The 21,301-nt window shown below is 42.8% G+C and overlaps 1 protein-coding gene and 1 non-coding gene across 2 annotated transcripts in view; one reads left to right on the forward strand and one right to left on the reverse strand.

The window, feature by feature from the left end:
* The window catches only part of ITGA9 (integrin subunit alpha 9), a 237,380-nt gene that overhangs the window by 59,903 nt on the left and 156,176 nt on the right, over positions 1 to 21,301 (reverse strand). Inside the window, exons 19-20 of the mRNA XM_077302684.1 lie at positions 5,479 to 5,571; positions 4,131 to 4,210 (exon numbers count right to left, since the gene is read on the reverse strand). Of these exons, the coding sequence (XP_077158799.1) occupies positions 4,131 to 4,210; positions 5,479 to 5,571 (173 nt within the window). The remainder of the gene's footprint in view (positions 1 to 4,130; positions 4,211 to 5,478; positions 5,572 to 21,301) is intronic.
* LOC143821173 (U6 spliceosomal RNA) lies at positions 17,061 to 17,168 on the forward strand. Its single transcript, XR_013225715.1, has one exon. It is a non-coding gene; the product is annotated as a U6 spliceosomal RNA (small nuclear RNA).

Here is a 21,301-nt window from a genome sequence, read left to right on the forward strand (position 1 = left end):
GTGTCAGCAATTTCTTGACTTTAGCTTCAACATTTTTGCCATGGACAATTTCTGAAATTATCGTTCCTCTGCTGGGACAGCAGTGATCTTGGAGGTTCCTTCTTCTGACAAACATGAAGGGTGCATTGGGCAGAAACTATACTTTGAAATTTATTTCCACCGCACAGCACAAGGGATGAGAATTAGCAGAGCAACTGGATACTAAACTCAGTCTTTGGAAATTTGCTGTTGGTTGCAGATCGCAGCCTGCAGATAACCTTCCCTGGTTCTACTTTCCTGGCTTCTGAACTACTCAGTGAAGCTGCATATGTTCCCATGTGGTTCCCCCATCTGGCAGCCTTCCCTGGATCGCACTAGAATGAAGCTGCAGCCTCCCTGCCCAGCGTCCAACTCTGCCCCAGCCATTGCATAATCAAGGCTATGGTGCTTCAGGTACATCTCCATTCACCAGAGGGCCACAAGGTCATGCTCCTAAAGAACGGCCTAGCAGCATATTAAATGGCCATTGTCAATTACATTGGAACCACGGTGGGACATGCCAGTGCTCTATTTGAGGGGTCACACTCGTTCAGCATTCAAAGGTCACTCTGAATTTCTACATATTATTTCTTAAGCATCGCTAATTCTGCATCTCTACTGATGGAGGATTTGACATCTCGGTGAACTCTGGAAGAGATATACACCAGTCAGGTGCCTAAATCCAACCATAAACCATCCCCTCCTTCTGTGCTGGGGATTGGAGCGGGGGGTGGATTCCATGCCTGTTTCCTGACACTCCTCCAGTTCCCTACAGCAGATGGCAGCCATTCTTCCTTGGCCCCTGTTTTTATATAGACGCTGTAAAAGCACAGCACCAAACAGTACCAGAATGGGTGAGGCCATTCCATCCTGAGTGGCACGTAAACAACTACAATATAGTAAGAAGTTTCTGTGGAAAGCAGCATAGGAGACCTATTCGGAAGCAATTCTAGGGGAAACCAGGTATCTAAACAGGAGACTGGCGCTACAGCAGTGCCTGACTAGGCTCTAGGAGACCCAGATTCCATTCCCCCTCTGCTTGCTGGATAACCATGGACCAGTTACACTCTCACAGCCTAACCAACCTATCATGCTTGTTGCTGTGACACTAAACTGGAGGAGGGGGGGATGACACTGTAATCTGCTTTGGGTACCTGCTGGGGGGACAAATGGAGTACAGATATCTACGCAAACTTGGCAATGGCCCATTTTCTGCCTTTGAAAATGTGGCAAGGATAACTCCTAGAGCATGGGCTCAACATCAGAATGCTGAAAGCTCGTTTATGGTATTTATTGGCAGTAATGAAGGCAGCGAGATCTTGTTCCACACACCTGTTATTTCTGAAGGGTTACTATGCCTCCACCCAAAAATTCACAGAACAACTGCTAGTGGCTTTTCTCTCATCTCCAGCTGTTGTGCACAATGTGTCTGGTGAGGTTTTTGTTTGTTTTTTTAAGCAAGGAATCAGGAATCATTATATTTGATGCCACTGTCACTCTGGGAGATGCCAAATTACAGCCTTTCATTATGCACCATCACATTCAAGAGCACCAAAAAGCGAAAATGGGATCCTGTCCTTGAGAAGCGGTGGGACTAAGAGCCAAAGTTTAGGAAGCCGAGCGATTCCCATTCCCATGAGTGTCTAGTTATTTCCTGTGTCAAATCACAGATGGGGTTGGCTTTGTGAAGGCATATAATCATGGAAAGCGTGCTCTGCACATTATAGCTTTCATCACTCTCTTTATCAAATCCCTATATACTCATTAGGAGGGATGTATAGTCAAATGGAGAGTTGGCCATCTCCCCAAGCAAGCTTTCGGGTGTCCTCTGACACAGAGAAACAACATTCAGCTCAGCTGATTCATGAGGCCCCTGAAGTCAACATAGGGATAGCAAGAAGCTCTCCCAAACCTCATACGTGACACTGTAAAATGCCAGGGGGTGAACCATCTACCGTCAAAAGAAGTCACCTGCTTTCTGGCTTGATTTCTACAGATTATTAAGCTGATGGGCCTGTAAATAATGATCCTGTGGTCAGGACAATAAAATACATCCGAGTTAAGTGCAGTGCAAGCAATGATGGAATGAGAAACTCTATCCTAGTCTGAGGATTTATTGAATCCTGGCACGAAAAAATAGCACAAGACAAATTAGTCCCACCATCTGAAAGTAGTCCCTCGCCAGCTTGGTTATATATCACGCACCGTGTGTGTGAACTATTTCCCATACTCCAAGAGACTGAGGAGCACACTGTTGGGACATTCGGAGAGGTGCTTTCTAATGGAACAGTGTCTGCATGCTTTCCTTTCAAAGCCATTGAAGAATGGGGAAAGATTAAACCCACACGCCATGTCATTTTTGCAGGCTATTGTTAACACAATTTCCCAGCATACAAAGGCTGTCCAGAGTACAATAAATCACCTGTGGTATCATGCTCTGTGCTTTGCCTTGCTGGTCTGAGCAAAGAGCTGAACTGGATGCTTTCTTGAGGGAAGGAATGACTGATTGGTTTTCTCTTCTCAAAACCTTTCTTTTTTCTTCCGAGTTAGGAAATTATTTGTGCCGAGTGCTTAGGTTATAATGACACAAACTGATGCTACTTGATGTAGTAGTTGGGATAGTGCAGAGATTACCTCTGGACTAAAGAAGAATCTACATAGAGGAGGGCCATCCAACCATAATATAGACAACATAAATGACCTGTCTTCCAAAGAGCTCACAGCTATATTTCAAAGAATTAGCTATTTCCAGACAAACAGAGTCAACTGGCTAACATGCCAAGTTGGAGTATACAACCAATCATTAACATTCTTTCACTTAAGGAGGTTATCTTAATGCACTGGTTTTAATCCAGGTCTGCTTTTAAGTGCTGCACTGATTAGTGTTATAAGTATTATAAGGCTATAGATGAAAGTGTATGTGACAGAGAGAGAGAGAGAGAGAGAGAGAGAGAGAGAGAGCGCGCCAGAGGGAGAGAAAACCATCTTCTAATGTTTAATAGAATCAACCAATTTGATGAAGGCCTACCAGCAGGACAGCAAAAGGTTGCAGCTCCATACAAAGTTTTGGGTGTTAGCATTCTCAGAGTAACTCTCAGATATACAGACAAAAAAAGACTGCTTTGTAATTATTTATTTTAAAATGAAAATGTCTCTCAAAATAACCTGATGAGGACTGAGTGTTTGTTAACAGATACAGACTGCTCGGGGAAGCTGAATGTAAGTTTTAAAAGGGGTGGAGAGAAAACTGGTGGAATGTGGAAGGTGACATATATGTGGTGAATCTGAGTCAAATATAATAGCCCCTGTAATTTGTTTCCCGCATGATGCCTTCTTGGCCCTGCAAACTTGTCTATACACTTCACTTTACTCCTTCTGAAGACATTGAATTAATAAGGTGTAAAAAAAGGACTGTAGGAGTAGTATAGAAGGTATAAGGCAGAAAGGAAAGAGAAACTAGGGAAAAAATAAGCAGAAGAGAATAAGCCTACTGATCTAGCTGGTCTCCCTGTCAAGGCAAGAAAAGATGAATGGGTGACACCCACCAAGGAGACTGGAAGAGGAAGAATTTTAGCCCTGCCTCCCTGAGAGAGTGGTGGGAATCACCCAATCAGGATGTCCTCCTGACTCAGAGAGAGAACAGCACCAGAGCCTTGACCAGCAGGAGTATTTAGTGCATAATTCGCTGTAAATATTTCCCAACAACACTTAAGCTCAATAGAATTAAACCCCTGCATGTAACCTTGGAAGGGTAGAAGTTTAGTCCCTTCTTTAATTTGGGCCTAAGTGGGTTCATTCTGAATACTCCATCCTTCAGAATTGAAGAACACCCTGTTGCCAACAGATAGTAAATCTCACTGACGGACTCTTTCTATACAAAATGAAGCTAAATGGGGATGGTAACTCCAAGTACAGCATCTCCTCAGTTGGCTAAAGATGTCAGAGGCCCTAACTGATCTTCATACCTGAAATCTTGATACAGGGAAGAGACAAATAAGGGTGAAAGGAAGAAGTACAAGGGCTACTGGTGTAATTGTAGCATCTCTGAAAGCAGCACCTGGCAAGACACATGGCCAAAAAGATCTGCAAGTTGAAAAAGAAACCAATCTTACCTCTGAGCGGTGACAAGGAACGAAAGTACCTCTTCTTCTCCAGACAAGTGACTGGTGTCAAGAATAACACTGAACTCGTACTATGGGGATGAGAAAGTCAGAATTACCAAGGAAGAATAAGCTTTATTTGAATAAGCTTTATTTGAAATATAGACTTTTAATTTCTTCATGTGGTTGCCTGGTTCTAAAACATACATATACATTATTAGGAACTTGCTCCTGATTTAAAATGTGTAAGATATGAATAATGGGTTGGATTCTGACAACACCATTTGCACCTGTAGTAAAAGAGACAATTCCTCCTCCACCTGTAGCTGCCCTTCAACTTCTCCCCTCATGTTGCTCCTGGGCAGGTTTGCCAACATCTAGGTGGTGGCTTGAGAACTCCCGGGAACAGAGATCAGTTCACTTGGCCGCTATAAAAGGTAGACTCTACTGCATTATATAAAGAGCCTCTTTTGGCGCAGAGTGCTAAGGCAGCAGACATGCAGTCTGAAAGCTCTGCCCATGAGGCTGGGAGTTCAATCCCAGCAGCCAGCTCAAGGTTGACTCAGCCTTCCATCCTTCCAAGGTCGGTAAAATGAGTACCAAGAGCAGCATTTCAGGGGGCATTTGGCACTGCTTCAGAAGGAGCAGAGGTTGTACTTCCATGTGTAGGATTTAGACAGCATCCAAGACAACGTAATTCTTTTATATTCTTACACAACCTCTCATATCCAGTCCAGGGATATAAACGTAGGAAAGGAGCCTTCCAGGCATGCACAATGATCCACTGATGGGCTACAAGGGGAAATGATAGTTTTTACAATACCCATCTTGTTAGAGTTGAAAGGGCCTGGAACAAGAAAGGGACTGGGACAAGAGAGGAACTTCAGAGCTGTCAAGAAAGATTTCCCTACCGAGTTACTGGCTGCAAACAGCGTCCGTATTTTTTTAAAAATGTTCAGCAGCCCTGTCAGAATCACAGGACATAACCTCTCTAATAATTTAAACAAATACAATAAGTGCAGGTTGGAAAGAAAGAAACTGCATTTATTTTTGATGCTGGAATGAGCTGCACTTTACATACTTCTCATGGCAGGACAAGATGCAAAATATGTGCAAAACCCAGCAGGGCAGCTGAAGACTCAAGTGGAGAGAGAGCCCTCGCAGAGCATCGCACAGACATTTTCTGGCAGCTCAAATAAAATCTCACTTGGCTCCAAGGCCAAGAGCAGTTGTCCCAGTCTGGAAAGCTGACCACAGCATCTTTGCGGTCAAGATGCCAAGCCACACTGTTTGCAAAGCAATCTGCACCCCACAACCCCCCTCCCCGCCCAAGACTATTGGGAGGTCCTAAACTCATTACCTTGGACTTTGATCTCATGAAAGGAAACCCCACGCTGCACTTGAGGAAGTCCGATTCTGGTTCCAGCAACTCGCACGCAATGCCCATTTCTTCCTGAAAGGAGGGGGATATGTTTCAGCATATAACACGGTGGCCAAGGAAACAAAAAATATTTATTAAAGCTATTCTGGTTTTGGGACTAAAGTGGTCTCCCAAAGTATCGCAGCAGGTACTTTATGTCAACAAGAACCACAGGCGGTTCCCTGAAACTTTACAATCATTGTTACTAGGAATAATTTCTGTTAATATAGAGAACATGGCCAGTAATGACATCATGAGGACCATTTTAGGAGGATGCCAGATCAGCGCAGTGGACTTGGGATCAAGGGGACTGAAGTTCACATTTTTATTCTGCCATGGAAAACTCACTGGATTGACGTTGGACTGGTCATTTTCCCTCACTGCAACCCATCTAGGTTTGCCAATTCTGGCTTGGGGAAATTTGGGTTGTGCCTGTTAAGGGAAGAGTCTGAGGAGGGGAATGAGAACCTATCTCGCAGGATGGCTGTTATGAGGGTAAAATACCAGAGAATAATCTTGTGAACCACTTTGTATCCCCCACTGGGGAAAAAAGTGGCATATAAATATCTCAACAAACATGCAATGCCATTAAGGCTCACATCAAAATCCACCTCTTCTTTTATGTCACAGTAATGGAATGAGAAGGGGGAAACCCGCAACCCTACGGTTTGCAGCCAGACTAAATTTTCCAAAGGGAAGGTGTAATTGCTACCAATCCCCCCTTCCTCCAGCAGATACTCCTATTTTGCCCTTCAGGCCATTTCTGATTATCCCCTATCCACCAGGGGGGAGAGACAGGAAATAAAGTTCTGCTCTACTAATGGAAGTGCCTTTTATTACCGCAATTTTTGAATAACAGAATCATCAGTTGGAAGGGCACTCCTGGGTCATCTAGTCCAACCTCCTGCACTTTGCAAGACACTCAGAACCCTATCACTCATCCACTGTCACCTGCCACCCCCTTGAACCTTCACAGAATCAGCCTCTATGTCAGATGCCTATCTAGCCTCTGTTTAAAAATGTCCAAAGATGGAGAACCCACCACCTCCAAGGAAGACTGTTCCACTGAGAAACTGCTCTAACTGTCAGGAACTTCTTCCAGATGTTTAGACGGAATCTCTTTTGAATTAATTTCATCCCATTGGTTCTGGTCCATCCCTCCAGAAAGAACAGCTCTGCTCCATCCTTTTAAATACTTGAAGATGGTTATCAGATCCTCTCTCAGTTGTCATCTATGCAGGCTAAGCAAACCAAGTCCCATTATCTGGACACAATACTCAATTTGATACCGCCCAAAGTACCATTTGCCTTTTTAGCCAATGAGTCATACTGCTGTCTCATGTTCAATGTATGGTCTACAATGTATGGCAGCACATACTACTGCCAAAACAAGTCTCCCCCATCCTATATTGGTGTCTATGGTTTTTCCTACCTAAATGCAGAACTTTACATTTGTCCTTATTGAATTTCATTTTATTCAATTTAGACCAGTTGTTGAGCCTATCAAGATCATCCTGAATTCTGATTCTGTCTTCGGTTGTGTTTGCTATCTCTCCCAGTTTAGTATCATCTGCAATTTTCATAAGTATCCCCTCTAATCCCTCATCCAAATCATTTATAAATCTGTTGAACAACACAGGCCCCAGGACAGATCCCTGGGGTACTCCACTTGTCACTCTTCTCCAAGAGTATGCTGAACAATTAACAAGTACCCTCTGGGTACGTTCTATCAACCAGTTATTGATCCACCTGACAGAATTAGGATCCATACCGCATTTTACCAACAAAAATATCATGTGGAACCTTATCAAAAGCTTTACTGAAATCCTGATAAACTATGTTCACAGCATTCCCCTGATCCAGCAAAGTAGTCACTTTCTCAAAAAAAGAGATAAGGTTGGTCTGACATGACTTGTTCTTACAAAACCCTTGCTGAGTCTTAGAAATTACAGCTCTCTGTTCCAGCTGCTCAAAGACTGACTGTTTAATGATATATTCCAAAATTTTGCCAGCTACAGATGTCAAGCTGACGGGTCAATAGTTACCCGGATCCTCCTTTTCCCTTTCTTGAAGACGGGGGCAACATTTGCCTGCCTCCAGTCATCTGGCACCTCACCTATTCTCCAAGAAGTGTCAAAAATAATGAACAGAGGTTCAGATATTACATCTGCAAGTTCTTTTAGTACCCCTGGATGCAAATCATCTGGCCCAGAATACTATCATGAGAGGGGACATGATAGCCCTCTTTAAGTATTTGAAAGGTTGTCACTTGGAGGAGGGCAGGATGCTGTTTCTGTTGGCTGCAGAGGAGAGGACACGCAGTAATGGGTTTAAACTTCAAGTACTATATAGGCTAGATATCAGGAAAAAAGTTTTCACAGTCAGAGTAGTTCAGCAGTGGAATAGGCTGCCTAAGGAGGTGGTGAGCTCCCCCTCACTGGCAGTCTTCAAGCAAAGGTTGGATACACACTTTTCTTGGATGCTTTAGGATGCTTTGGGCTGATCCTGCGTTGAGCAGGGGGTTGGACTAGATGGCCCCTTCCAACTCCTTCTATGATTCTATGTTTCAGTTAAAGAAACTAGGTGTTTATGGACTACCCCCACAGTGATCCCAGGCCACCATTCCCATCCCCCCTGTTGTGATACATTTTTGCCACATTGAGCACAATTTCCATCACAAGAGAAGACAGGAGAAATAGGAGTTAAGCAGTTAAGCAGTTTTGGTTTGGATCTAGCCCATTAGATTACTTGGGTGAAAGGTGGGGATGGGGGCAGGGAAGGGAACAGATGCAGAATGAGCTTGCATTCAAACAAGGAGAAAAGCCAGGCAGATCCTAAGAGATGGATCTATGCAGGTCAATGTGGAAATAAAGCCCATTTCATTCAATAGGGCTTATTCCTAGGAAAATGTTCTCAACCTTGAAGCCAAAACATGCTTGGATAGTTCAAATGTCTTGATTCACTGTCCATCTTTGACTGGAAGATTCATTTGCCTAATGAAACCTAATTTCTTGGTTATCAATTATGGAACCAGACCATAAAGAAGGAAACAATGCAACCAAACACAAATGAACAAAGTAAGCACATTAAAGTTTTATGCAGCTAAAGGCACTGAGAATATTTCGGAGGCCTGGTTGGATTAGGATGGTGTTTAAAGCCAGGATCATTTTGAAAATGTATGGTTCATAAGTTCAATGTAAACCGCCCTGAGCCCCCGGGGAGGGCGGTATATAAATATAATAATACAAAAAATTAAAAAGTAAATGACTATTTTGTACATTTTGGTCAGCTACAAGATGTGTGTACACCCTCCCTTTTTAAAATTTAACCTAATATTCTTTCCAAATTATTTTAGAACTCTTCAAAGCAATAGCAGTAACACTTTTCGTGCAAATTGGCACAAAGATAAAATACATTTAGAACTGTAGAAAAGTCATCATTTCAGATGCTGCTGATTAAGAATGAGAGTGAAAAAGGTCAGACCACACGTTATCGCTGTTACGTGATTATATCTGAGTTGCAGTACTCTGTTCGAAGGGAGATGCAAGGTGCAATTCAGAAAGCATGAAGTATTAAGACTACTTCTCCCTTTTGAAGTCTGGTGAAGAACAAAATGAGTTGGTCTTTAATAAAGGACAGCAGCTATAACCACTGTCCGATTAAATAGAGACAGATGCCACCATTTTGTGTATGGTCTTGATAAGAACAGAGGTATCTCCCTATCTTTTGGTGCTTACATGTTCCTGTTCTAATGTGCCATTTCTCTATCTGCTTGCCTGCCCTCACTGGTGGGAAGGAAAGTTCTATGCTGTGTGTGTGATTTTTTTTTTAATTCATTTATGTTTCAGTTTTTTTGTACTGCCCCTCTCGGACTAATCATCTCGGAGTGGATCGAAAGGATCTGATATTCACTCTGAATAGGAAAATGATTTTAGAGTTTCTCGTTTGTACAACAGACCTCACATCTCTGCTGATACTCGATTTTAGAACATTCTTCTGCATAATTTAGCCAAAGCCAACCAAGCAGACTGATTAACAACCAGGCTACTGTGTTTTTTTTTCTTCCAGATATATCGTGGTACGATGATTGATTTTCTTTTATCCTAAACACCCACATTTCCTCACATCTAATTTTTAAAAATCTTTACATGGCTTGAAGTTTAGCATTTTTAGTTATTTAACATGGCTACTGTCACCTTAACAGAATGCTGGCCCCATTTAAATTGAAATAATACTTCAGAATTGTATCTGAAAAAAACATTTGCTGCTATAGGTTATGGACACATATACTGCCTGCCGTTCTTCAAGGGGGGAAAAGGGCTAAGTCATGGTAACTAAATTACATCCTGTTGCTAAGTTACCAAACTCACTGATTTCAATGGCCTTAAACTCAAGTAACTCAGCAAAGGACTGACCTGTATACCAATTAAAAATCCATTTGATCTTGGTGTATGTTTCTTTAAAAATAGACAAATTGCAATAGAATAAAATCAAAACACACAATGGAAAAATTCATTTAAAGGACTTTGTTTCAATTGGAAGAAGTGATGAAGTACAAAATTTGGCATGACATTAGCAGATGTGAATTTCAACAGCAGTTTTGTTGAGTATAATTTAAGAGGATGTCCCAGTATCCTGCTCCAGAGAACACGGGGGGCCAACAGAACAATACTCAGAGCAGATTTCCAAGAGACTCTCAGGCAGTGGAGATGTGTTGCCAACCTGCAGGTGCTGGCTGGAGATTTCCCGGGACCACAACTGATCTCAACTCACAAAGATCGGTTCACCTAAATAAAATGCCCACTTTGGAAGGTAGGCTCCATGGCATCATACCATTCTGCAGATTCCATGGACAGCAAAAGTCACAAACAAGGGAATACTAGAATGGATAAAGCCTCCTATATCACTGGAAGGCAAATTCATGAAACTCCGGCTCACTGACTTTGGCCATATACCCGAAGGACTGTGGGGCGCATGCATTAATTCCTTTATTCTGTGGCTCTTCCCATGGTTTGTTTCATCCATTCCGGACTAAGTGAACATTTCATCAATGCAAATAAACTTCTGCCTGACAGCCACCACTCAATTCACTCAATTCACAAGAGGGACTCAACACCTGAGAAGGGTCAGAACAAAATCCTTAAAAAAAAGAGGGTGGTCTGTCAACTGCACATCTTTCTACAATAATGCGTGGCAAGGAATCACAGTGTCCATGGAGGTAGGCGGGATTCAAGGTGCCTATAAAGGCTCCTCATGTGTGGGTTCTGCCCTTTTCGCCCCAGTCCAGACTTGCCTCGGACCAACTGGCAGCAGAGGTTGTACAGATTATTGTTTCTTATTTGTTTCTAATTTTGGCCGAATTTTGGTGGCAATTTGGATGGCGGCTTAGATGTTTTATATAGAAGCAGTCTGGTTATACAACAACTCTTGCCACCAGGGGAGAACTACAAATGTAATCACCCACTGATATTTAAATTCAGGGGATTTCTGCACAGCTCTAAAGGAGCATTAGAACATTTGGTAAACCTTTGGTTAACATTTTTTTCTTTAAATTTTGCATGACATCATACACAATCCACCAACTCCTCACTGAACTCCTGCTACATCATTCTGTTTGTAGCAGGAACTGGGGAATGCCAAAAAGTAGATTCCCCCAAAAAAAGCAGTTGCCTGCTGCGAGCAAGCAGCAGAACAACCACCAAAGAAACATGCATTGTTTCTGTAGCACTACTGAGCCTCCGATTCATCCCACCTTCGGTCCCGCCTCCTTCCCTAGTTCCGGGAGACAGGACTGCCTTATTTTTTAAAAAATGGTGAAATGCCTGGAGTAACGAAGAAGCGAGCACACACCTTTTTCGGGCGATCTCACTGAAAAATAAAGAGTTGTTTCATAGTGATTGAAAACATTCCCCTCCAAATGTCCTGTGCTTTAACCGTCATGAAAAAAAAATTTTTTTGACCATGGACACATGTACAAATGTGTAAGTGCATTCACGACTGCTAGCATTCACAGGGCTTGAAGAGCCCTGTGCAGCTATGAAGAAGCAAATATGTGTTTGTATGTGTATCTTTAAATTTTAAAAAAATTAAGGAAAAGGTGAGGACGGAGCCCCATTAACGTCACGACATTTCATTGGTTCTCCACCTTGATTGACAGAGCAAGGAAGGATGAATTGCTAAACGAAAGAGGCACCTTGCTCTTCTCTCTTCCAAAACCAGAAGCCAGTACGGAGAGCAAGAAGTGCTGAAGACTAGCAAGAAAACAGCTGTGTGTAAAACAAAGGTCAGACCGGGGGCGGGGGGGTTAACACTAGCCCATTCAGTGGCCATTACACTAGATGGGGCAGGGTGCAGAAATGTCCTCAGTGTCACAGAATGTGTATTAGCATTTGGGAGGAACTGCAGATCAGAGCTACCAACTCCAGTGACACTCCTTAGTTACCATGCCGATGTGAATAGACATGCTATCCCCCAGGTCAGAGACACTGTTTGGAAGCATATTAGTGCAAGTGTCTCAGCATTTGTTCTGGGAAGGGGATGGGAATAAAAGAAGGAACAAATGTTTGTCTTGGCACTAGATGCTGGTTTCCTTCTCTCTTCCATGATCTCATTAGTAAGTGTTGAAGGCACATCACACACCCCAATCCAGCAACCTTTGGTTTTACATCCCGTAATTCCCTGCTCTTTCCGAGGAAGAATTCAGTAAAATTAATTGCAACAGTTCTGCCCCCTGCCCCCCCCCCCCAGCCAACCAAGCTATTTTTGGAGCATGAGATCACAAGTGTTGATCTACACATGATGTCTCCCACTCAAGGAACCAAGAAAAAAAATATTTTGGATGTCTTCCCTCCAACTAGTCTCCTCTAAGTTTGAAACTGTACGGATAAGAGTTAGCACACGAGAAAATAATCCAGTGTCCAAAATAGGACAGAGTTTGCTCAGCCACATAGAAAAAAGAAACTGAGGCACAGAATTGAAAATGGGATATTAATACCAAGCACAGTGTTAGACAGAATTGGATGAAGGACCAGTATCATCACTTAGCACTATTCTGAATGGACGCAACTTTCTCTGGTACAAGCTTTCGGATATCTCATGTCAAGCTCTGAATAACATTCTCAATCATTACAAACAGTCCAAAATGTGCTCCGTGGCCCACAAATAAAGAGCTATGCAAAATTTGCAATGTTATATTAAATAAAGGAGGTGGGTCAAGGGCTGAGCCAAGTGGAAAGGCAGAGTATAAATATTTTAATAATTATTATATATATACACACATACACATTATATGTATATTGTGTGTGTGCATAAATATACACATGCACACAACACACACACAATTCTGAAAACCCTGCGATATAAGGTGTTCAGACTTTATCAAATGTGCAAAATTCCAAATTTGGGTTCCGTTGTGATTATGTCATTACAAAATATTAATGCAAAGGTTTGTGTGGCTATTTTTCTCCCACACCAAACTATTTGCATAATTTGGGTGATATTTAAATAATCTAAAAAACCCAAATGGCTGTATTTTACAAATATTTTAATTTCCCATGCCAAATAATCTTTACCCTCTTTATATCAGTAAGATAGGAATGATTCATTGAGAACTAACATTTTAAGTCTGAGAACTACAAAACCCATAATGCAGCACAACTGCCATTCAAACATACACGTGCACAGACACACAATGTCCTGAAGAACTTGAGTGGCCAGGTTCCCACTAGGAGTGGCTAACTCCTCATGCCCAAGCTCCTTTTGCCTGCTACTGATCCAAGAGATGCTGAGAGAAAAATAAAATTTCAAAATCACACCAGGAATCTCTGGCGATTTCTGCAGTCTTAGGATCACTTGTCAATCTGGGAGATCTTTTAGAGGCTGGCAAGCCTATAACAAGCACGTGTGTTGTTTTCTGAAAGATGCTGTTCAAGATTTTCTAATGGAAAGGAAAGAATTTTGCCAATGGATTTTGCAGTAAGGTAAAGGTAAAGGTATCCCCTGTGCAAGCACCGAGTCATGTCTGACCCTTGGGGTGACGCCCTCCAGCGTTTTCATGGCAGACTCAATACGGGGTGGTTTGCCAGTGCCTTTCCCGGTCATTACCGTTTACCCCCCAGCAAGCTGGGTACTCATTTTACCAACCTCGGAAGGATGGAAGGCTGAGTCAACCTTGAGCCGGCTGCTGGGATTGAACTCCCAGCCTCATGGGCAAAGCTTTCAGACGGCTGCCTTACCACTCTGCGCCACAAGAGGCTCTTGGATTTTGCAGTAGTTTAGGTTAAAAGTGGAGAAAAACCCCGGGGCAGTAAATATAAACCTTTAAATGGATACCGTAAACTGTGCTCTATGGACCATACTCTTAATTTGTTATCTGCACACATTATCTGAGACAGTATCAGATCCTTGAAATTCCAAGTGACAAAAAGAAAACACAAAAATGTATTTGCACGGGGAGGAAGAACTACAAGAATTCAAGTCAGTTTTCCTTTCATGTTTCCTTCTTGTTTCCAGACAGGGCCGGATGTTCCTTATATCCAACTTGTCTTTTCAGCATTTCTCCATGTGCTACTTCCACTCCCACTGCAGAACAAGACGATCCTATAAATTTTCCTTTCGTGCATCGTTCTTGTTCTGCAATGGGGGTAGAAACAGCACATGGAGAAATGCTGCAAATAGAGGCTGAACATCCAGGCCTGTCTGGAAACAAGAAGTTCTGGGAATTTTTTCTTTTTCTTTTTAAACAAACATAAATAAAATCCACAGATTCTTGTAAAATTTGCAGAGCAGCCTTTGCAAAGGCAAAGTTTTGAATCATTGCTTGGGATGAGCAGCTAAATGTCTGTGCACTTATTCAGGCCCAGCCTCCCTTAGCTTTTCTGGGTTCTTTCCATCGCTGTTTGTTATACTGCACTGCGATTTTAGCTCAGGGGTGGAGTTACTTCTGGATTTCCATTTGTGTGCACTCTGGGATGTGCTGATGCAAGATTATCATCAGCACAAAGGCCAGTTTGCTCATTTTCTACCAAAAAAGGAAAAGTCTGTTTCCTCTACTTGCAAGGTTCTTATGATAGAAGAATCCTCTAGCTTTAATGGCATTTAACCAGGTCCTGGCAGGGATCTCTTTTTGGACTCATTTTTATTTTCTCTGACTTTTAAAATCTTTTTTGGCCTTCATTCTTTTTAAAGGAGACTAAGCTATGAAAAATATGGTTGCATTAAGAATAATGACTCACACTATGTTGTTTTCTTTTTCAAAAGACTGGCTTTATTACTCAGTTATCAAGCCGTGTTCAAGGAAGGAATAAAAGCACAGACTTGTGGGGAGGCCGTTAATTAGCAATGAGAGATTTCGCAGAGTGATTAAGACCTGGAGGCTAAGGTAAAATTCTCTTCCACCCCCTTTTATGTGTAAAGTCCCATTGAGTCACGGTCAACTTATGGCAACCCCATGTAGTTTCAAGGCAAAAATTTTTCTTTGTCCCATATAAGTTCTGTCACTGCATTTGGGAGCCAACACTTGTGGTCCAGCAGGTAGAAGATGTCTCTGGCTTATATATTCCCACTGTCACGATGGTCAGTTCATAGTCTGAGGAAGAGTGTTTGCACTCAAAAGCTGACATCTTGAATAAATCTTTGTTGGTCTTAAAGGTACTAATGGACTCTGATGTTACTGTGGATGTAAAGTCCTCAGTGACAAATTACAAATGCACCAGAGCGGGCTGCTTATTCTGCAGTTTTGTACCTGGCTGGAACTAAATCAAACCCCCAAACCCAGATTGTAGGTTGCCCTTTTCCTACAGTGCCAGGGTCCACCCTCCAAATAATCCATTTTCCCTAAGGAAACTGATCTCTGCAGTCTGGAGATGAGCTGTAATACTGGGAAATGATCAGGTCCCAGATGGAGGCTGGCATCCCTACCACAGGTACCATGTTGCCATAATCATGTTGGGGGACCCTGATCTAATATTTACTTCAGAGTATCTGCATCAGATACAGATCGTGACTGAGAGCTTTTGCTGACATGGCAAGACAGTTGCAACTCCAGATACGAGTTTACAGTGGCTATGTGTTGGCTCACGGCGTGATCTGTACTACAGTCTGATCCGACTGTGACGCGGACAGATCATCTCAAAGCTTTCCTGAGAGCTCTGTCGCCAGTTACAGGCAACTCACATGAGTCCAGATCAGTGCCAAAGTAAAAAAGTCCAGATCAGTGCAGAAAGCAAAGAAAATGGCAAGCTCATTGAATCATCAGGATTGTCTGCTCTTGTGTTAACAATTAGGTACAATTAGAACAACAGAAAAGAGTGATGGCCAGGAAGACATTTGTTCTGTTCCATACACTGGACATGGGGGCAGTGGGTGGGAATATTATGATGATGATGTCATCCGTTCAGTTATGTCCGACCCTCAGCGATTCTATAGAAAAGTTTTCGTCATGCGCCCCTGTCTCTAACTGCTTCTATTAGTTGGTCCAGGTCATCCGTGTTGGCTTTGATTGTGTTGAGCAGCAGATCCTTTGGCGACCATGTTTCCTTTTGCCACTGACCATGCCGAGCATTAATGATTGTTCTAGCGAGTTTGATCGCAGGATGTGTCCAAAGTAAGTCAGATTTAGCCATAATATCTTGCCTTCTAATGACATAGTTGATTTGCTCCTCTCTAAAATAATCTTGTTGGTGACTTTGGCTGTCCGTGGGATTTGCAGCATTCGTCTCCAAAACAATAATTCGAAAGCATCTATTCTCCTCCTGTCTTCTTTCTTCAGGGTCCAGCTTTTGCATCCATAGCTTGTCATGGGGAAGACAATGGTGTTGACTAGCTGGCACTTTGTATTAAGGCTGATAGAAAGATGAAATCATCAATACATTCGGTGTTCTCATTGTCAATCGTGACTTTGGTGCTACTGCCAGCAGTTGCCATGATCTTGGTCTTTTTGATATTTAAGTATAGTCCCATCTTTTCACTTTCTTCAGATCACGCTCCGATTCTGCAAGGAGTGTTGTATTGTCTGCATAGCGGAGATTATCGATGTTACGACCTCCAATTTTGACTCTGATCGTAGAACATTATACTCGGGGTTTATTCATATTGTGGTTTCGATTAACAAATTCAAAAGCTCTTGTTCCATAAACACCCTCACACTCACACAGCTCCATTCATTCGCCAGTGAGATATAGGGTCAAGTTTTAAAAAGGCAACTGTGTCCTGCTGCCAAGCAAAAGAAACTTCATTTCTTAAGAGCCAAAACTAATATGTCTCAAATACAGCAAAAGACCAGAGAGAAACCTCTTTACAGAAGTGACATTGTATGAAACAAATCGCCAGTACTATTGAACCAATTTTGGAAGCGGGGCTGGGTTTTGTTTTGCTTTCTTAAACAAAAGTAGCCAGAATTTGTTTTATTTGTGTGTGTGTGAGATCTTTCTGAATTTAAATCCCAACCATTTGACCTTGTATGATTTTGCGGCCATAAACACGGGAAAGGGGGCAGTTTTCAGGATCACATTCATTGTGCTCCTGTGCTCGCTTCGGCAGCACATATACTAAAATTGGAAGGATACAGAGAAGATTAGCATGGCCCCTGCGCAAGGATGACACCCATTCATAGTGCTACTAAAACAAATCTGGTTAATATACAAGGTTGTCATGTGGGAAAGCGATGGGAGCGGTATTGTCGGTTTTGCTTTTCAAACTTTTTCACTTTACTTTTTGTGTCACACCCACTGGTCGTGCTACCACTGTGAGGAGGGTGGAATCTTATACATTCCTGTATGTTACTTTCTCTCCCATTGCCGCTATTTACTCTGAAATGTAAAACATGCTTTTTTATTTATATCCCAATAGTTTGGTTTATACTAAAGAGGCTGCAAATTCTGGGCTGAAGGTGTTTGACAGCCAAAGTTACTGGGTTCCAAACACAGGCAACCTGACCACCCAACAATCAACTGGAGTGGCTGCCAAAAAGAAACTGGTTCCCAGACTTCTTGCTAAGTCCCAGCTAGGGTTACGTGCTCCGGCGTACTTCGGCCACTGCGGAGGGGAGGGGCACTGGCAGCCCTCCCCTTAGTGCCACAGCACTGGCCGCCTCGGGCTGCGATGCTCACCAAAGCGGCTAGAGCTTGCAACCCTAGTCCCAGCCTTGCAGACTGTCTCCACATTTGAGGCAGACCTTGTTTGAGCATAGCTGTGTACATGTCCACCTGGGGCCCCTCCCCTTCTGCCCCCCTCCAGGCCCATCATTGGCCAGTTTGGGAGGGAGGGGGTGGTTGACATGACCCTATATGGTAAATGTTTAACAAATCTTAAAATTATACAAACTTTTAATTAACTCTCATTAATACCCATTAAGTATTGTCAGGAAACCGCAGGATTTCACAAAACCCTGGTTGAGAAAGCATGGTGGCAAGAAACAGTGAGAAGCTGACAGAGCAGTGAGCTGGCTGAAGAGTGCAGGATCTCTGAATGGCAACCTGGTGTGCTGTGGCAGATCATCTCCCCTGCAGGAATACCTCTTTTGCATTCACCTGTGCTCTACCTGTACATTTGTAAATATTACAGAACACTTCTCTCCTCTAGATGAAACCAACTCAGGCAAGTGTTGCTCCTGTAACGTCTCACTGTTTGGAGCGTAGGGAACATCTAAGAATATAATCCTAAAATTATCAAACTATCCCACAACTAACTGTTACAGTCTATTGTCACTGTAAACTGCACAAAAGCTTTAGTTCCAGGTATGCCACCAAAAAATGAGACCACCTTTGCTTTGCATACATGTTACAGTTGTTTCAATTGATTAAAATCTTGGTTTATATTTTTGGTGGGGGGGTTGCCTTCCTTTTGAGTAAATACGGTATACGTTGGGTTAGCTCTCTTGGACAGCTTTTTAATAACTCAGCACAATTTCATTGCGCACAATGGAACTGCAGCATCTAACAGAAAAATCCTGCCCTGTAACTAATTAACTTGATGGTTTTCAAATGTATTTAGTATCATGCCTGTTAGGCAAACAGAAACCATCTGAAAGATGGTATCTAAAACAAGATCCCAAAATCGCTGAAGCTCGGGGTGGTAATTTTAAAAGCAGCCTTATGGCTGGAGTATTTTTAACTATGGTATAGTTGGGAGAATTTTGATGTGTGTGGGTTTTCCAATATCTGACATGACCAGGAGCACCGGCTGAGGCTTCTTCACCTGCAGTAAGACAACTATCCTCATGTTAAAAGGCTGGGTATTGCCCACCCTCTCTCCCATGATAATGGTTGAGTGGCAAAGGAACTTTGTCCCCAGTTGTGTTCCACATTCCTTAAGGAATGGCTCAAAAGGAACTGAAGAAAACATGCAACCAAAGCTTTTTTTCTTTTCTCCTCCCACTTAACAGCCACCTACCAAATAACCTTAGAATGGCCTTAGAAGGCCAGATCCTGAAGATGAAACTCAAATACTTTGGCCACCTCGTGAGAAGGAAGGACTCCCTGGAGAAGAGCCTAATGCTGGGAGCGATTGAGGGCAAAAGAAGAAGGGGATGACAGAGAATGAGGTGGCTGGATGGAGTCACTGAAGCAGTCGGTGCAAACCTAAATGGACTCCAAGGAATGATAAAAGACAAGAAGGGTTGGAGGATCATTGTCGGACACGACTTCGCACCTAACAACAGCAACAACACCAAATGACCCATTTGGAAGTATAGCAAGGACAGGGATGACAGAGAGATCAGCTGAGAGTTAGCTATTGATTCCTAAAAACAGATGGTACTTGAGACGTATGAACAAAAATACGGTCTCAGTACTATTTGCTCAAACTGGACCTCTTTTTTCATGGGATTTCCTAAGAAGCAAATTATTCACTTCATTTGGGACAGCCAATGATGGCCCTTCAAAAGTTCACATTCTTGGGTTTGATCAGGATGAATGTTGATTGATCCATTTGGGCTCTGCATTCCTCTCAACTCCTTCCAGTGTTGGGAGTTTTGCCAATCCTACAAACAGCACCCAAAAGACTTGCTGCTGTAATTTGTACAGAACTCATGGCACAAACCCAGGTCTCCTAACTTGATACTCTGAACACTACGCCATGCTGGCTCCTACTTATCTTCACATACGCAAATCACCACTGGGAATTTCTTTTGTAAAAAAACCCAACATATTGTTAAAGAAAACATGAAGATGCTAAATGGACCGGGGGTGGGGGGGGGGGAATTATCAAAGGGCAATTATCAAAGGCTGAACAACTAGACGAAAGGGAGCAATTACCATGAGTTCCTGCTCTGATGACTAATTTGATATACGGTATGTAAGTGAGTAAGTCGAAATTCCAAAAATATATGATTACCATCCTGTTGGGGTTTTGGTTCAGGATGCCATTTATCTCTCGGCATCATCTGAAACCGCCAGCAAGAAAAAGTCTCTCTGGTTTGAAAACTATAGATCCTTTGTAGTAAAACCTGATAAAGCTTTTAGGTCTTGTTACAAAACACACACACATGCACAAAGCCTTTCATTGCCTCCTGTTCTTTATGAGGAACAAAAAAGAAAGAAACAAGTCATTAAAAGTTAACTGCTGTTAATGACCTACAGAAAGTATACTGAGGAACATAGAACTATAAAAATCTCTTATCATTGAGAGGTAAAGGCATTCAGACCTTTTTAGTTAGGACAACTAACACAGGATGACAAAGAGGCATATAAAATCATGCATGACAAAAAAATGAGGATCCCCAATATTACTAGAATTTCAGGCTATTTGGCAAATCTATTGATTCAGGACAGTGGCTTCCTTGCCAATTTGCTAAAGAAATCATTGCTTGATCCACAGGACCCTGCCAACTACCACCCAGTCTTGCATCTTGAGTTTTTGAGTAAGGTGGTTGAAAGGGCCTCTGCGGATCAGCTCCTGGCATTCTTGGAGGAAGCTTCAATGCTCAGTCCATGCCAGTCAGGCTTCTGTCCTGGCCACAGGATGGAGACAGTCTTAGTTGGCCTGACAGATGATCTCTGGATAGGGGCAGTTCAGCTATTCTCGTAATGTTAGACCTGTCAGCCATGTTTTATGTGAGAGCCCACCGCCTAGCTGGGGCTGGGAACCATGAGCTCTTAGCCCACCGCCTAGCTGGGGCTGGGATCCATGTGAAAGCACTTCAGTGGCTGATCTCCTTCTTTCAGAACCAGACACAGAGGGTTGCAATGGAGGAAGAGTTATCACAGTGATCCATGTGGCGGCCACCTCCAGGATTGACTTCTGTAACTCACTCTATGCAGGCCTTCCCTTCTCCTTAACCCAGAAATTGCTCCTGGTACAAAATACAGAGGCCAGAGCAATGAAGATCATTTTTGGCTGGATCAGCAGGGTTCCCCTATACCCCTGAGGCACTGGGTGGGTGGTCGTTGAGCGGGTGGGGGTGGGTTTTTTTAGTTCACTGCTGGCTTAGAGTGGTTTTAATGTTGGAATTAGCCTGTTTTATTGTGGGGGTTTCACTGTTGTAACCTGCCACAAGGCAGCTTGTCAATAGCTGCGGGTAAGAAATCAATCAATCAATCAATTAAACAAATGACTGAATGGCATCCAGGCTCAGCTAACTCATTCCTTTCTCCTTCCTTGTTGTATGGAAGTGGTTACAGACTCTGGTCACCACAGATGTATAAGGGTGACCACATATTTGAGTCTTCCCCACAAAGAGACAGACACTAACCAAAATTTTAAGATTCAAAATCCCAATCAGTGTGGGGGAAAGGGGAGAAACACTGATCCTCCTGCATTCACGGAG

The sequence above is a fragment of the Paroedura picta genome, chromosome 11, assembly GCF_049243985.1.
Source record: "Paroedura picta isolate Pp20150507F chromosome 11, Ppicta_v3.0, whole genome shotgun sequence".
In the NCBI taxonomy this organism is placed as follows: Eukaryota; Metazoa; Chordata; class Lepidosauria; order Squamata; family Gekkonidae; genus Paroedura; species Paroedura picta.